This window comes from Rana temporaria, chromosome 2 (genome assembly GCF_905171775.1).
Source record: "Rana temporaria chromosome 2, aRanTem1.1, whole genome shotgun sequence".
Classification (NCBI taxonomy): Eukaryota; Metazoa; Chordata; class Amphibia; order Anura; family Ranidae; genus Rana; species Rana temporaria.
This window is the reverse complement of record NC_053490.1, coordinates 532,196,568-532,213,598: the sequence shown is the minus strand read 5'-3', so window position 1 is coordinate 532,213,598 and position 17,031 is coordinate 532,196,568. Positions and strand designations below refer to the sequence as shown.

General features: G+C 47.6%; 1 protein-coding gene across 1 annotated transcript in view; it reads right to left on the bottom strand.

Annotated features, from left to right (window-relative positions):
• Window positions 1-17,031, bottom strand: part of LOC120928054 — a 56,679-nt gene that overhangs the window by 16,177 nt on the left and 23,471 nt on the right. Inside the window, exons 2-3 of the mRNA XM_040339132.1 lie at window positions 6,929-7,255; window positions 1,609-1,741 (exon numbers count right to left, since the gene is read on the bottom strand). Of these exons, the coding sequence (XP_040195066.1) occupies window positions 1,609-1,741; window positions 6,929-7,255 (460 nt within the window). The remainder of the gene's footprint in view (window positions 1-1,608; window positions 1,742-6,928; window positions 7,256-17,031) is intronic.

Sequence of the window (17,031 nt, the reverse complement as noted above, 5' to 3'; positions counted from 1 at the left end):
AGAGAGAGAGGGAGAGAGAGAGAGAGAGAGAGAGAGAGAGAAATAGAGAGGGAGGGAGAGGGAGAGAGAGGGGAGAGAGAGAAAGGAAAAGGGAGAGGGAGGGAGAGCGTGGGAGAGAAAGAAGGTGGAGAGAGAGAGAGAGAGGGTGACAGGGAGAGAGAGAGTGAAATGGAGAGGGAGGGGGAGGGAGAGAGGGAGGGAGAAGGAGAGAGAGAGAGGGAGGGAGAGAGAGAGAGAGAGAGAGAGGGAGAGAGAGAGAGGGAGGGAGAGAGAGAGAGGGGGAGAGGGAGAGAGGGAGGGAAAGGGAGAGATAGAGGGAGGGGGAGAGGGGGAACTGGAGAGGGAGAGAGGGAAAGGAAAAGGGAGAGGGAGGGAGGGCGGGGGAAAGATAGAGCGGGGGAGAGAGAGAGGGTAGAGAGAGAGAGGGAGAGAGAGAGGGAGAGAGAGAGGGAGAGAGAGGGAGAGGGAGGGAGGGAGGGAGGGAGATGGAGAGAGAGAGAGGAAGAGAGAGAGGGAAAGGGAGAGAGGGAGGGAGAGAGAGAGGGAGAAAGAGAGGGAAAGGGAGAGGGGGAGAGAGAGGGGGAAAAGAAGAGAGAGGGAGGGAGGGGGAGAGAGAGGGGGAAAAGAATAGAGAGGGAGGGAGAGAGAGAGGGAAAGGGGGAGAGAGAGAGAAAGGGGGAGAGAGAGAGGGGGGAGCGAGAGAGAGAGGGAAAGGAAGAGAGGGAGGAAAAGGAAGAGAGGGAGAGAGAGAGGGGGGAGGGAGAGGGAGAGAGAGAGGGAAATGGAGAGAGAGAGACGGAGAGGGAGGGAGGGAGAGAGAGAGAGAGAGAGGGAAAGGGAGAGAGAGAGAGAGAGGGAAAGGGAGAGAGAGAGGGAAAGGGAGAGAGGGAGGGAGAGAGGGAGGGAGAGAGGGAGGGAGAGGGGGAGAGAGAGGGGGAAAAGAAGAGAGAGGGAGGGAGAGAGAGAGGGAAAGGGGGAGAGAGAGAGAGAAAGGGGGAGAGAGAGAGGGGGGAGGGAGAGAGAGAGAGAGGGAAAGGAAGAGAGGGAGGGAAAGGAAGAGAGGGAGAGAGAGAGGGGGAGGGAGAGAGAGAGGGGGAGGGAGAGAAAGAGACGGAAAGGAAGAGAGGGGGAGAGAGAGAGAGGGGGTGAGAGAGAGAGAAAGAGAGAGATACTAGTGACTGTTGCTGTTCACCCTTTGAGTGACTGTTCTAGAATTGCTGGCCCAACCTGAAGTGTCTAGTTATTACCAGAGAGTCTCCTCCGCTACTCTTTGCACTAAATTTGGAGTATCCCGAGCCTCACCCTTCACCCCAACCAAGTTTAAGCAGAACTAAACTTCAAAAAGACACTCGCTGCCCTAGTTATTGTGTTGGGAGGCTGAGGAACTGCTTAGTGCCTGGCCGCCGTGCACCCAATTGGGATTAGAACCTGGGGGCAAAACCGCAAGGCTTGTGTGGGGTCTGTGGTACACTAGTAGTATTGGGGGGGGGGGGGGGGATTGTACAAAAGGACACCACCATTCAAGTGCACCTATGATAGCATGATATCTAAGCAAGGCCCTGACCAACACAAACATATTTGGTATGTTGTCTGCAGAAGATCACTTACTCAGTCTTTGGACGCGTCCTCCAATATACGATCGCTATGATGATAATTATTATAATGACGGCTCCGGCTGCTACTGAGCTTGATGCATATATCAGTGTTCTGTGCGCCTCACTGGCATTATTCAAATTGTTTTCTAAAAGAAAATATTAAAGAAGAAGATATTATGATACAGATGATAGTAAACGCAGCTGCATATTACTGTTGTCTGTGAAGTCATGTGACTCCCCAACGGGTCTCTTGCGATTCGGCACTGAGTCGGTTTAACTGACAATTGCGAGGACGTGCGACGTGGCTCCCAAACAAAATTGGCGTCCTTTTATTTCCAACAAATAGAGCTTTCTTTTGGTGGTATTTGATCACCTCTGCGGTTTTTATTTTTTGCTCTATAAACAAAAATAGAGCGTCAATTTTGAAAAAAAAATGCAATATTTTTTCCTTTTTGCTATAATAAATATCCCCCAAAAATATATAAAAAAACAAATGTTTTCCTCAGTTTAGGCCGATACGTAGTCTTCTACATATTTTTGGTAAAAAAAAAAATCGCAATAAGCGTTTGTTGACTGGTTTGTGCAAAAGTTAAATCGGGCCCTATGTGTGGAGAAAAAGAGGCACAGCACACCAACATCAAAACATCATCCCAACTGTGAAGTATGGTGGTGGGGGCATCATGGTTTGGGGCTGCTTTGCTGCGTCAGGGCTTGGACGGATTGCTATCATCGAAGGAAAAATGAATTCCCAAGTTTATCAAGACATTTTGCAGGAGAACTTAAAGCGGGAGTTCACCCATTTATAAAAATTTTCCCCTTTTCCCCTTAGATTCCTGCTCGTTCGGTCTAGGGGAATCGGCTATTTGTATTAAAATATGTGCAGTACTTACCCGTTTTCGAGATGCATCTTCTCCGTCGCTTCCAGGTATGGGTCTTCGGGAGCGGGCGTTCCTTCTTGATTGACAGTCTTCCGAGAGGCTTCCGACGGTCGCATCCATCGCGTCACTCGTAGCCGAAAGAAGCCGAACGTCGGTGCGGCTCTATACTGCGCCTGCGCACCAACGTTCGGCTTCTTTCGGAAAATCGTGACGCGATGGATGCGACCGTCGGAAGCCTCTCGGAAGACTGTCAATCAAGAAGGAACGCCCATTCCCGCAGCCCATACCCGGAAGCGACGGAGAGGATGCATCTCGTAAACGGGTAAGTAATGCACATATTTTAAAACAAATAGCCGATTCCCCTAGACAAAACGAGCAGGAATCTAAGGGGAAAAAGTTCTCTCTAAGGGTGAACCCCCGCTTTAAGGCCATCTGTCCACCAGCTGAAGCTCAACAGAAGATGGGTGTTGCAACAGGACAACGACCCAAAGCATAGAAGTAAATCAACAACAGAATGGCTTAAACAGAAGAAAATACGCCTTCTGGAGTGGCCCAGTCAGAGTCCTGACCTCAACCCCATTGAGATGCTGTGGCCTCAAGAAAGCGATTCACACCAAACATCCCAAGAATATTGCTGAACTGAAACAGTTCTGTAAAGAGGAATGGTGAAGAATTACTCCTGACCGTTGTGCCTGTCTGATCTGCAACTACAGGAAATGTTCGGTTAAAGTTATTGCTGCCAAAGGAGGTTCAACCAGTTATTAAATCCAAGGGTTCACATACTTTTTCCACCTGCAATGTGGATGTTTACATGGTGTGTTCAATAAAAACATGGTAAAATTTAATTCTTTGTGTGTTATTAGTGTAAGCAGACTGTGATTGTCTATTGTTGTGACTTAGGTGAAGATCAGATCACATTTTATGACCAATTTGTGCAGAAATCCCTATCATTCCAAAAGGGGTTCACATACTTTTTCTCGCAACTGTATTTCGCTAACACACTATTGGGTATCAGGTATTGCCTTCAGTGATATTGCATGCTTTGTGTATTCAAACCTAATATATCAGAGGGGCTGAAGTTCTTGAGGAGGTCGAGGCAAAGAACAAAGGACCCGTTCTAACCAGCTGCTCCTATGAGGAATAGTGTCCCATCATTGGTGTCATTTGGAGGAATAGTGTCCCATCATTGGTATCAGTGAAAGGATAAGTGACCTATCATTGGTATCAGTGGAAGGAATAGTGTCCCATCATTGGTGTCAGTGGGAGGAATAGTGTCCCATCATTGGTATCAGTGGGAGGAATAGTGTCCTATCATTGGTGTCAGTGGGATGAATAGTGTCCCATCATTGGTGTCAGTGGGAGGAATAGTGTCCCATCATTGGTGTCAGTGGGAGGAATAGTGTCCCATCATTGGTATCAGTGGGAGGAATTGTGTCCCATCATTGGTGTCAGTGGGAGGAATAGTGTCCCATCATTGGTGTCAGTGGGAGGAATAGTGTCCCATCATTGGTGTCAGTGGGAGGAATAGTGCCCCATCATTAGTATCAGTGGGAGGAATAGTGTCCCATCATTGGTATCAGTGGGAGGAATAGTGTCCTATCATTGGTGTCAGTGGGAGGAATCGTGTCCCATCTTTGGTGTCAGTGGGAGGAATAGTGTCCCATCATTGGTGACAGTGGGAGGAATAGTGTCCCATCATTGGTGTCAGTGGGAGGAATAGTGTCCCATCATTGGTGACAGTGGGAGGAATAGTGTCCCATCATTGGTATCAGTGGGAGGAATACTGTCTGTATCAGTGGGGGAAAAAGTGCCCCAAGGTACAGATAAAGGCAAGCAAAGGGCAGCATCTGGCACCCCGGGGTCCACAGTTTGGAGACCACTGCCATAGAGTGTTATCTGAATCTCTGTCTTTGGTGGGAGACACTAAGGGCCAGATTCACATAGAGATACGCCGTCGTATCTCTGAGTACGGCCGGTCGTATCTATGCGACTGATTCATAGAATCAGGTTACGCATAGATATGCCTAAGGCCCCGTACACACGAGGGGATCTCCGCTGGAAACGGTCCGCCGGACCGTTTCCAGCGGAGATTCCTCCTCCGGATTTGGATCCGATGGCTTGTACTCACCATCGGATCAAAATCCGCGCGGAATTCATCCGCGGTGACGTGTCCCTACCAGGCCGGGTTTCCTGTCCCTATACTACCAACTCGCAAAATGCATGCCAAACCTGGAGCCAGGGCCTTAAAAAGGCTCTGTCTGACCCAAGATGGCTGATAGAGTCACATGTGGTGGCAGCATCCAATGAGATAGCTTCCCCAGTGACCCAGGAAACCATAGAGGTTCCTCTTTGCTTCCTCTCCAACTGCAGCGCTGCTGAGGGAGAGCGCCACCTAGGGTGGAGAGAGCAGACTGCACCTGCCTACACTCTTAACTGGCTTGATGGGTTACGTTAAAAAACCCATACTTACTCATCCAGCGGCATTCTGTGGTTATCTGCCAATCTGCTGCTGCACACCCGTCCCTCACTACCATCTCCTACTGACGTCATTGGGAACTGTCTGTCTCCTCCTGGTTCTTTCAGTTGGCCCCCTGATGAGGAGTGGAGTGGCACATCATTAGGAGGCTGGCTGCAAGAACCAGCGAGAGAAAATCCATCACTTCCCTTAGTAAAAGCACCGCACATATTACACACAAACGCTGGTTAAGCACACATTTAACCCTTTGATTGTCCTAGATGATTAACCCCTTCCCAGCCAGTGTCATTAGTACAGTGACAGTGCATATTGTTAGCACTTATCACTGTATTAGTGTCACCGAGTCTCAAAGTGTCAGTTAGTGTCAGATTGTACGCTGCAATATCAGATTCCCACTATAAGTAGCTGATCGCCGCCATTACTAGTACAAAAAAATTGTAAAAATAAAAATTCCAGCATATAGCCCATAGTTTTTAGACGCTATAACATTTGCACAAACCAAACCAATCAATATACGCTTATTGTGATTATTTGATATTTTTAATGGGATATTTTTTTTAGCAGAAAGTAAAAAATATTGTTTTTTTTGTTTTGTTTTTTTAATCGTCTGTCTTTTTTTGTTTATGGTGCAAAAAACAAAACAAAAAAAAACCCAGTGGTGACCAGAAAAAAAAAAGAAAGCTCTATTTCCTGGGGAAAAAAGCACATAATTTGTATTTGGGTACAGCGTTGCATGACCGCGCAATTGTCAGTTAACCACTTAAGGACCGCCTAACGGCGATATACGTCGGCAGAATGGCACGGCTGGGCACAAGCACGTACCTGTACGTCCTCTTTAAGTGCCCAGCCGTGGGTCGCGCACGCCGCTTGGGCGACCCGGTCCAAAGCTCCGTGACCGCGGCCGCGGGACCCACAGACTCGATCGCCGCTGGAGTCCTGCGATCGGTCACAGGAGCTGAAGAACGGGGAGAGGTGAGTGTAAACACAGCTTCCCCGTTCTTCACTGTGGCGCTGTCATTGATCGTCTGTTCCCTGATATAGGGAAAGACGATCAATGACGTCACACGTCCAGCCCCTCCCCCCTACAGTTAGAAACACATATGAGGTCACACTTAACCCCTTCAGTGCCCCCTAGTGGTTAACTCCTAAACTGCAATTGTCATTTTCACAGTAATCAGTGCATTTGTATAGCACTTTTTGCTGTGAAAATGACAATGGTCCCAAAAATGTGTCAAAAGTGTCCGATGTGTCCACCATAATGTCGCAGTCATGAAAAAAAAAATCGCTGATCACCGCCATTAGTAGTAAAAAAAAATTATTAATAAAAATGCAATAAAACTATCTCCTATTTTGTAAACGCTATAAATTTTGCGCAAACCAATCGATAAATGCTTATTGCGATTTTTTTTTTACCAAAAATATGTAGAAGAATACGTATCGGCCTAAACTGAGGAAAAAAAAATGTTTTTTTTATATATTTTTGAGGGATATTTATTATAGCAAAAAGGAAAAAATATTGATTTTTTTTCAAAATTGTCGCTTTATTTTTGTTTATAGCGCAAAAAATAAAAACCGCAGAGGTGATCAAATACCACCAAAAGAAAGCTCTATTTGTGGGGAAAAAAGGACGCCAATTTTGTTTGGGAGCCACGTCGCACGACCGCGCAATTGTCAGTTAAAGCGACGCAGTGCCGAATCGCAAAAACTGGCCAGGTCCTTTAGCTGCATATTGATCCCGGTCTTAAGTGGTTAAAGTAACACAGTGCCGTATAATGCAAAAAATGGCCTGGGGGGGGGGGGCGTAAATCTTCCGGAGGTCAAGTGGCTAGTTTAAGAAGGCAAATACTGAATCTGCATTCATCATAGTACAATGGTTTTGGTGTAGTTTGGTTTTTAACCCTCTTCATTACCGTTGTGCCATATTTATTATTAAAACATCATTAGTCCAATGTTCTCAGCAAAGCCATACATACACTTACCTGATACATGAAGGGGGAAAATGTTCTTACAGTTTCCGATGCTTGTTGATAAATCACAGGAGTAATTCCCGGAGTCGCTGGGCTGAGTGTCCGTAATCCGGAGGTTGGACGGATCCTGGAAGGAGTATCTGGGCTCTGAGAAGTTGGACGTTGTCCGATTCGTTTTTAGTGTTGTAGCGAAACTCAGAATGTGAGAATTGTTGGTTTTTCTCCATGTAATCTGAGTTATGTCGTCTCTGGTCACTGGTTTGTTGCATCCCTCCAGGCAGGATAAGGTCACCGTGCCTCCCAAATAAATTTCCTTAACAATGATGACGGACTCCAGATCTGAAAAGGAAACAAACATTATCAGATGTTGATATTTTAGCACAATAAAGAGGCACTGCAGAGCTTGTGGCGGGTGCGCGCGCCCACAATGCCGCATCTTAAAGGGGGGACGTACAGGTACGGCCATCTGCCCAGCCGTGCCATTTTGTCGATGTATATCGTCGTGCGCTGGTCCTTAAGCGGTTAAATAGGAGAGCTTCCCCAGTGACCTAGGAAACCATAGAGCAGGGCAGGCATGTCCAAAGTCTGGCCCATGGGCCAATTGCGGCCCGCGCTCCAGTTTTGAACGGCCCGCCTGGTATTTTGGACATTTGTATCTTTTGTGGCCCCCAAACGAATCTCCAAGGGCCAGAAAATATATATATTCTGGGCCAGATTCTCAAAGAGATACGACGGTGTATCTCCTGATACGCCGTCGTATCTCTGAGTTCCGCCGGTCGTATCTATGCGCCTGATTCATAGAATCAGTTACGCATAGATATGCCTAAGATCCGACAGGTGTAACTGTGTTATACCGTCGGATCTTAACTGCAATTTAAAAATGGCCGCTGGGGGCGTTCTCGCTGATTAAGCAGAGAATATGTAAATCAGCGAGATACGCCAATTCACGAACGTACGCGGGCCCGACGCAGTCAATTTATGCCGTTTACGTAAGGGTTTTCCCGGCGCATAGTTACCCCTGCTTCTATGAGGCGCAGCCAAGCTTCTATGAGGCGCAGCCAATGTTAAGTATGGCCGTCGTTCCCGCGTCGAAATTTGAATTTTTTACGTCGTTTGCGTAAGTCGTTCGCGAATACGGATGGACGTAATTTACGTAAGCGTTGAAACCAATGACGTCGTTGTGATGTCATTTGGAGCAATACACGCTGGAAAAATTTCTGGACGGCGCATGCGCTATTCGATCGGCGCGGGGACGTGCCTGATTTGAATAGCACGCTTGCCCTAGCCGCGGAATTTGAATTCCGCCGGAGGAATTACGATCCGCCGCCGCACGTTTGGAGGTAAGTGTTTTGTGAATTACCCACTTGCCTCTAAAACTTGCGGATCTTAAATCAGATAGATTACGCGAATCTAAAGATCCGCTGATCTATCTGAATCTGGCCCTCTGTCTGCCTTTGAGGGGACAGGGAGGGGGCAGAACGAGTGTCGTACATACAGGAGTATTTCCTGTAATAGGAAGTCCCGTCTCCTGCTCTGCCATTGGACGACTGTTCTGTCCCATCATAGGAGGCAGGACTTTGTATTAAAGAGGCTGACGAGAAAACGGATTCTCCTGTATGTAATGTGTTGGAGCTCGTCCAGCAAATACTAAGCATTTTCATGAGTATCAGTACTCGTGAAAATGCTCTGATACCTGAAACTGATACTTTCAGGCTCCGTTCTTTTAGCTGTCAGCGGGATTCCCCCACTGACAGCTGAAATAAAATACATTTTAAAAAGCCGACAATTATTAGTTGTTAAGGAACGTGGCTGCCATTTCCTAAACAACTGATGACTCATTCAGCTATTAGTGGGGTTCCCCTGTTGACAGCTGAAGTTTAAAGGGATTGTAAAGGTACAATTTTTTTTTCCCCCTAAATAGCTTCCTTTACCTTAGTGCAGTCCTTCTTCACTTACCTCATCCTTCCATTTTGCTTTTATATGTCCTTATTTCTTCTGAGAAATCCTCACTTCCTGTTCTTCTGTCTGTAACTCCACACAGTAATGCGAGGCTTTCTCCCTGGTGTGGAGTGTCGTGCTCGCCCCCCTCCCTTGGACTACAGGAGAGTCAGGACGCTCTCTACGTTGCAGATAGAAAAAGTAGTTGTGTGTTAGTGGGCGTCCTGACTCTCCTGTAGTCCAAGGGAGAGGGCGAGCATGACACTCCACACCAGGGAGAAAGCCTCGCATTACTGTGTGGAGTTACAGACAGAAGAACAGGAAGTGAGGATTTCTCAGAAGAAATAAGGACATTTAAAAGCAAAATGGAAGGATGAGGTAAGTGAAGGAGGAATGCACTAAGGTAAAGGAAGCTATTTAGGAAAAAAAATTGTACCTTTACAACCCCTTTAAACTAAGTCCTGGCAATTGGATCTGTCAAAGAAAACAACAAAAAAAAAACAGACAATGTTTATCAACAGCATTGCTCAGCCTGAAACAAAAAGATAAAAAGAAACATTGTTTCTTTTATCTTTTTAAATCTACAGATTAAAGGGATGTACTTCAATCTGCAGAAATGTGTTTTTTATTATTAAATGTTCCTCTGCTTAATCCTTTATTAACCCTTAATTTACTCTAATCAGCCTTAAAGCGGGAGTTCACCCGAAAAACAATCAAAGCCGTACTTACCGTTTTAGATCTTCTCCGCCGCTTCCGGGTATGGGCTGCGGGAGTGGGTGTTCCTATTTGATTGACAGGCTTCCGACGGTCGCATACAGCGCGTCATGAGTAGCTGAAAGAAGCCGAACGTTGGTGCGGCTCTATACGGCGCCTGCGCACCGACGTTCGGCTACTTTCGGAAAATCGTGACGCGATGTATGCGACCGTCGGAAGCCTGTCGGAAGCCTGTCAATCAAATAGGAACGCCCAGTCCCGAAGACCATACCCGGAAGCGGCGGAGAAGATCTATCTCTAAAACGGTAAGTACTGCTTAGATTTAAAAAAAAAAACACCCGATTCCCCTTCAAAAAATGAGCCTCAATCTAATGTTAAAAATTAAGGGCCAGATTCACAGTTATCTGCGGCGGCGTAACGTATCGTCTTTACGTTACACCGCCGCAAGTTTTCAGCGCAAGTGCCTGATTCACCAAGCACTTGCGTGTAAACTTACAGCGGTGTAACGTAAAGCCATCCGGCGCAAGCCCGCCTAATTCAAATGGGGCGTGTACCATTTAAATTAGGCGTGTTCCCGCGCCAAACGTTCTGCACATGCTCCGTGTGAAAATTTCCCGACATGCTTTGCGCGAAATTACGACGCCCCGACGTGTTTTTTGAAAGGCGACGTGCGTAATGTAATTTCGTATTCCCGGACGTCTTACGCAAAAAAAAAAAAAAATTGAAATTCGACGCGGGAACGACGGCCATACTTTAACATGGCTGTTCTAAATCGAAGCCATGAAAAAGCAGGCCTAAGTTTGCGACGGGAAAAACCTACTAGCGACGACGTAACGAACGCGTGTACCTTCGTGGATCGCCGTAAAAGCTAATTTGCATACCCGACGCTGGAAAACGACGCGAACTCCACCCAGCGCCTGCCGGAAAATTACACCTATGATCCGAAGGTGTACGAAGCCGTACGCCTGTCGGATCTTAGCCAAAAGCCGTCGTATCTTTGTTTGTGAATTACAAATAAAGATATGATGCGGCAAATTTGAAAATACGCCGGAGTATCAGCAGATACTCTGGCGTACTTTTTCTGTGAATCTGGCCCTACGTTTTTGGGTGAACCTCCACTTTAATTACCTCCTTATTCTCCATTTTATTATAATTTTTTTTTTTTTCCTGTTGCTGACTTTTTTATTTTGTTCACATTTATTTTATAAACTATTAACTTTTTTTCTTTGTTTGCTATAATTTTCCACACCTTTAACACATATTCACACATTTCACATTGAAAAAAGCACACAATTATTTGTAAAAAAAAAAGAAAAAAGGAAAAAAAAGCACACAATTAAAAAAATATTTTTTTTTATTTAATTTGTAAATAACTTTTCAATGCTTTGTACCATTGCTGACAGCTGAAGTGTACACAAAACAGTTGCGGTAGGTATCGGTAATTGGTATCGGCGAGTACTAAAAAAAAGTAACGGTACTCATAAATGTTAAAAAAAAAAAAAAAATGGTATTGTGCATCCCTAAGGCCTCGTACACACGATCGGTTAAACAGAGGACAACGATCTGATGGACCGTTTTCTTCGGTCAAAACCGATCGTGTGTGGGCCCCATAGGTTATTTATCCATCGGTTAAAAAAAAGCCAACTTGCTTTAAATTTAACCGATGGATTCCTAACTGATGGGAAAAAAAACGATCGTTAGTAGGCACGACCATCGGTTAAAAATCCACGCATGCTCAGAATCAAGTCGACGCATGCTTGGAAGCATTGAACTTAGTTTTTTTTCAGCACGTCGTTGTGTTTTACGTCACCGCGTTCTGACACGATCGTTTTTTTAACCGAAGGTGTGTAGGCGCGACGGACCATCAGTCAGCTTCTCATCGGATAACCTATGACAACGGTCCATCGGTCCGTTCTCATCGGATGGACTGATCGTGTGTACAGGGCTTTATAGTAACCTATATTGTCTATAGGCCACATTTCAAAAACCTTGTAGGTCATCAATTTAGAAATGAAATCCACTCTTGTAGTGGGAACCTACCACAAGAGTGGATTTGAGCTTTAACCACTTGCCGCCCACCCACCATCATATGACGGCCTCCTAGAACGACCACTTAAAACTATTGGACGAAAATAAGGGTTATTGGAGTTTTTGCCGATAGAAAAAAAAAAAGTGCTGATAATTGCATACTGCATCGCATCCCATTGACTTCAAAGCAAAATTGTGTCCCATTGACTGCAATGCGAAATCGCGTTCCATTGACTTCAATGCAAAATCGCGTCCCTTTTGACTTCAATGCAAAAATGACATCCCATTGACTTAAATGCACCACCGCTGAGTAGCCGTTCGTTCTTGTCAGGAGGAGGATCACAGTCAGCAGCAGGAGTCAGAATCCAAGTAGTAAGTACAGTTACCACTAACCATTTTGATTGTTTTGTGGTTTAGAGAGAAACTGTGATTGGTAGCGGTTGTTAAACCGATCAGTCATTTCAGGAATTAAAAGTGTTAAACATTTCTAAGAAAGAAAGTATAGGGTCAGCATTACAGTAAAATGGGGAGATCTATAATCGTGCCGGTGTCTTCCAGGGACCTAAAAAATACTTCTCTTCATCCTCTGTGTATCCCATACACAACCTTACAACTTGTATATGACCCACCTCCCACCCGTCCCTCTGCCCACGTTCTGTGACACTGCCCCCCACCTGTCCCTCTGTCTATCTCCTGTGACGGTCTTCCCCACTAGTCCCTCTGCCCACCTCCTGTGATGCTGCCCTTAACTGTCCCTCTACCCACCTCCTGTGATGCTGCCCTTAACTGTTCCTCTGCCCACCTAATGTGACACTGCTCCCCACCCATCCCTCTGCCCACTTCCTGTGATGCTGCCCCCACCCGTCCCTCTTGCCACATCAAGTGATGCTGCTACCCACCTGTCCCTCTGCCCGCCTCCTGTGACACTGCTCCCCACCCGTCTCTCTTCCCACCTCCTGTGACGCTGCCCCCACCTGCCCCTCTACTAACCTCCTGTGACGCTGCCCTCACCTGCCCCTCTACCAACCTCCTGTGACTCTGCCCCCACCTGCCCCTCTACCAACCTCCTGTGACACTGCCCCCACCTGCCCCTCTACCAACCTCCTGTGACACTGCCCCCACCTGCCCCTCTACTAACCTCCTGTGATGCTGCCCCCACCTGTCCGTCTGCCCACCTCCTGTATCCCTGCTCCCACCTGTCCCTCTGCCAAACTTGTGTGTGGCTGCTCCCCACCCGTTCCTCTGCCCACCCCCTGTAATGCTGCTCCTCACCTGTCCCTCTACCCACCTCCTGTGACACTGCTCCCCGCCTGTCCCTCTGTCCACCTCCTGTGACGCTGCTCCCCACCCATCCTACTGCCCACTTCCTGTGATGCTGCCCCCACTCGTCCCTCTGTCCACCTCCTGTGACACTGACCCTGTCTGTCCCTCTGCCCACCTCCTGTGACACTGCCTCCCAATTGTCCCTCTGCCAACCTCCTGTGACAATGCCCCCCACCTGTGCCTCTGCCCACTTCCTGTGATGCTCCCCCACCTGTCCTTGTGCCCCCTCCCTGTGACACTGCTCCCACCTGTCCCTCTGCCCCATCCTGTGACGCTGCCATCCCACCTGTCCCTCTCCTGTGATGCTGCCCTCCTCCTGTGATGCTGCCCCTCTCCTGTGATGCGGCCCCTTCTGTCCCTCTGCCCCTCCTGTGACGCTGCCCCCCTCCTGTCCCTCTGTCTCCTACTGTGACTCTGCCCCCCTCCTGTCCCTCTGCCTCCTCCTGTGACTCTGCCCCCCTTCTGTCCCTCTGCCTCCTCCTGTGACTCTGCCCCCTCCTGTCCCTCTGCCTCCTCCTGTAAATCTGCCCCCCTCCTGTCCCTCTGCCCACCTCCTGTCCCTCTCCCCCCCCTCGTGTCCTGCTGCCCCCTCCTGTCCCTCTGCCCACCTCCTGTGATGCAGCCCCGCCCCCCACGTTTTGTGTTTTCACCCCAGCTGTGCAGAGTCTGCTCAGGGTGCTGGTGTTGTCCAGCGATGGGGGAAGATCCGTCTGCACGAGGAGTCCAGGAATCCTGTGACGGGGAGGATCGGTCGGTCTGCACACATTACAATCTGCACAGGGACACATGATTCGGACGGACGTGTTTTTTTTTTATTTTGTGGGGGGGCAGCATTTTATTCTTGGACTCAGGCAGCACAATGTCTTGGGCCAGCCTGAACACTACCCTACTACCATTCTACAACCCTCTTTGCTACATACATGATGCTTGATTTGGCCACGTTAAGGGGCTTTAAGCGGAACTTCAGTAATTTTTTCATCTTTTCTGTTTCTTGTCTGGACATTAGCCTAGGCTTATGACATCACCCACAGCTCTCCCTTACTCTCTTGAGAGTTTGCCAGGATGGGAGGGGGGTGCGTCATAAGAGGGCCAATGAGAGCTGCAGAGCTGGAGGTGTGCCTCTGTGTAAATCCAGGAAGTGAACAGGCAGCAGCTTCAGCTGCCCACAGTTAAAATGGTTGCAGCCAGGTACAATGTAGGGACAGTCATGGTTTCTAACAGCAGAGGTCAGGTCTAGGAGTAGAAGTACAATGTAGGAACAATCATAGTTTCTAAAAGCAGAGGTCAAGTCTATTAGCAGAGATAGTCATAACTTTCAATAGAAGAGGTCAAGTTTAGGAGTGGAGGTACAATGTAGGCACAGTCATGGCTTCTAATAGAAGAGGTCAGATCTAAGATTGGAGGTACAATGTAGGCACAGTCATGGCTCCTAATAGCATAGGTCAGAGGTCAGATCTAAGATTGGAGGTACAATGTAGGCACAGTCATGGTTCTAATAGCAGAGGTCAGGTCTAGGATAGGAAGTGTAGCACCCTCTAGTGTTCTAGAAGTGTAAATAGTTTTATTTGTGTAGTGTAGGTAAATTGTTTGGCTTGGCTGGCTGCCAAGCAAGTGTTGAGTCTGGGTCAGGGTGAGTGACTCAGGGAGGCTGGATGACTCAACAGGCAGCACCTCTGGTACCTCTCCCTACTTGCTGAAACCTTGGAGAAGCTTCCAGAAGAATGAGATGGAAGTTGGGAGGAGCTGCCTGAAGTATTATGGGGGAACCCAGCTAATCCCAGCAAATAGGCTGGCATTGGGTAGTCTTCTCTTAAATACTTAGGGGCAGATCCACAAAAGGATTACGCCGGCGTATCTATTGATACGCCGGCGTAATTTTAGAATTCCTGCGTCGTATCTTTGTTTTGTATCTACAAAACAAGATACGACGGCATCTCGGAGGGATCCGACAGGCGCATGCCTTAGTACGTCGTCGGATCTTAAGGTGCAATATTTCGGCGGCCGGTAGGTGGTGTTACCGTCGAATTCCGCATCGAGTATGCAAATTAGCTATGTACGGCGATCCACGAACGTACGTCCGGCCGGCGCATTTTTTACGTCGTTTGCGTTCTGCTTTTTCCGGCGTATAGTTAAAGCTGCTATTATGAGGCGTACTCAATGTTAAGTATGGCCGTCGTTCCTGCGTACAATTTTGAATTTTTTACGTCGTTTGCGTAAGTCGTGTGCGAATAGGAATTTGCGTAGAATGACGTCACCGTCGTAAGCATTGGCTGGTTACGGTTTAATTTTGAGCATGCGCACTGGGATACCCCCAGGGACGGCGCATGCGCAGTTTAAAAAAAACGTTGTTTACGTCGGGTCACAACGTATTTACATAAAACACGCCCCCATTACATCCATTTGAATTCTGCGAGAGATACACTATGCCGCCGTAACTTACGGCGCAAATTCTTTCAGGATTAAAAAAAAAAAGATAAGTTACGGCGGCGTAGCGTATCTTAGATACGCTGCACCCGGCGGAAAGGTATGTGGATCTGCCCCTTAGAGTCAGGCCAGCAGGGGCAGTGTGGAGTTCAAATGGAAGCTGTAGATGGAGTGCAGATGAGGCTGTTGGAGGCCCTTGAGGGTAGCCCCCTAGTCTGAGGGAAAGTGATCTCGGGCCTGTGGCTGGGGTGCTGGAGGGATCCTCTCAAAACAAACAGAGGAGTCCTGTCCAGAGGTACAGGAGCAAGAGTGAGGGCAGCAGGAGCCAACTAGCATGTCTGGGAGATATTCATGGGGGAGACAGCTGGGTGGCTGGTGAGTGAGACAGTCTGGGAGGATTGTGGTAAGCAGCCCAGGGGGCTAGTGAATGGGGCAGCTGTTCCTGAAGAGATGGTGCTGGGATCAGTAGCGGCAGGAATGTAGCTGGATGCTGGACTTTTCTCTACACACCAAAGGGGCCCACGGTCCCTGCCTGTAAAGGGCTTTGGCTTGATCTGGCCCTGTTCGTCAAACAGTGTTCCAGCTGGGTCTGTGTTGTTTCTGCAAGCAAGTGATGAGCTGGAGGAAGAGGAATGTATACAGATAATGTTCATCGTTAAAGTGTCCCTGAAGAAGTTTGTTCCAGTCAAGTGGGCATCCCATAATCATCCCATCCCCATTCAAGCTTATTAAACCCTAATTGAATACAAAAACAACTTTCTGTCTCAAGTGACCTATGGAAAGTTGGTGTGCCTGGCTGTGCAGGTTGGGGCATACCTATTCACTATCAGCTCCTATGGGAGATGCGTTACAGAGGTATGATGTAGGGAAATTTATGGTTCCTAATAGCCGAGGTCAGATCTAAGAACAGAAGTAGGATATAGGAACAGTCGTGGTTTCTAATAGCGGAACCTAAGTCTGTGAGCAGAGGTATGATGTAAGGACAACTAAGGGTTCCAATAGCAGAGGTCAAGTCAAGAAGCGGAGGTATGATATAAGGACAGCTAAGGGTTCCAATAGCAGAGGTCAAGTAGGAGCGAAGGTACGATGTAGGGACAGATATGGTTTCCAATAGCAGAGGTCAAGTCTAGGAGCGGAGGTGCGATGTAGGGACAGATATGGGTTCCAATAGCAGAGGTCAAGTCTAGGAGCGGAGGTGCGATGTAGGGACAGATATGGGTTCCAATAGCAGAGGTCAAGTCTAGGAGTGGAGGTACGATGTAGGGACAGATATGGGTTCCAATAGCACAGGTCAAGTCTAAGAGCGGAGGTACTGTACAATGTAGGGACAGATATGGATTCCAATAGCAAAGGTCAAGTCTAGGAGCTAAGGTACGATGTAGGGACAGATATGGGTTCCAATAGCAGAGGTCAAGTCTAAGAGTGGAGTACAATGTAGGGACAGAAGTGGTTTCCAATAGCCAGAGGTCAAGTCTAGGAGTGGAGGTACGATGTAGGCACAGCCAAGGTGTCTAACAGAGGTCAGTTCTAAGAGCAGAGGTAAAATGTAAGAATATTCATAGTTTCTAATAGCAGAATTCAAGTTTAGGAGCAGAGGTACAATATAGGGACAAATATGGTTTCTAACAGCAATGGCCACTTCTAGAAGTGGAGGTACGATGTAAGAACAGTCATGGTTACCAAAAGCA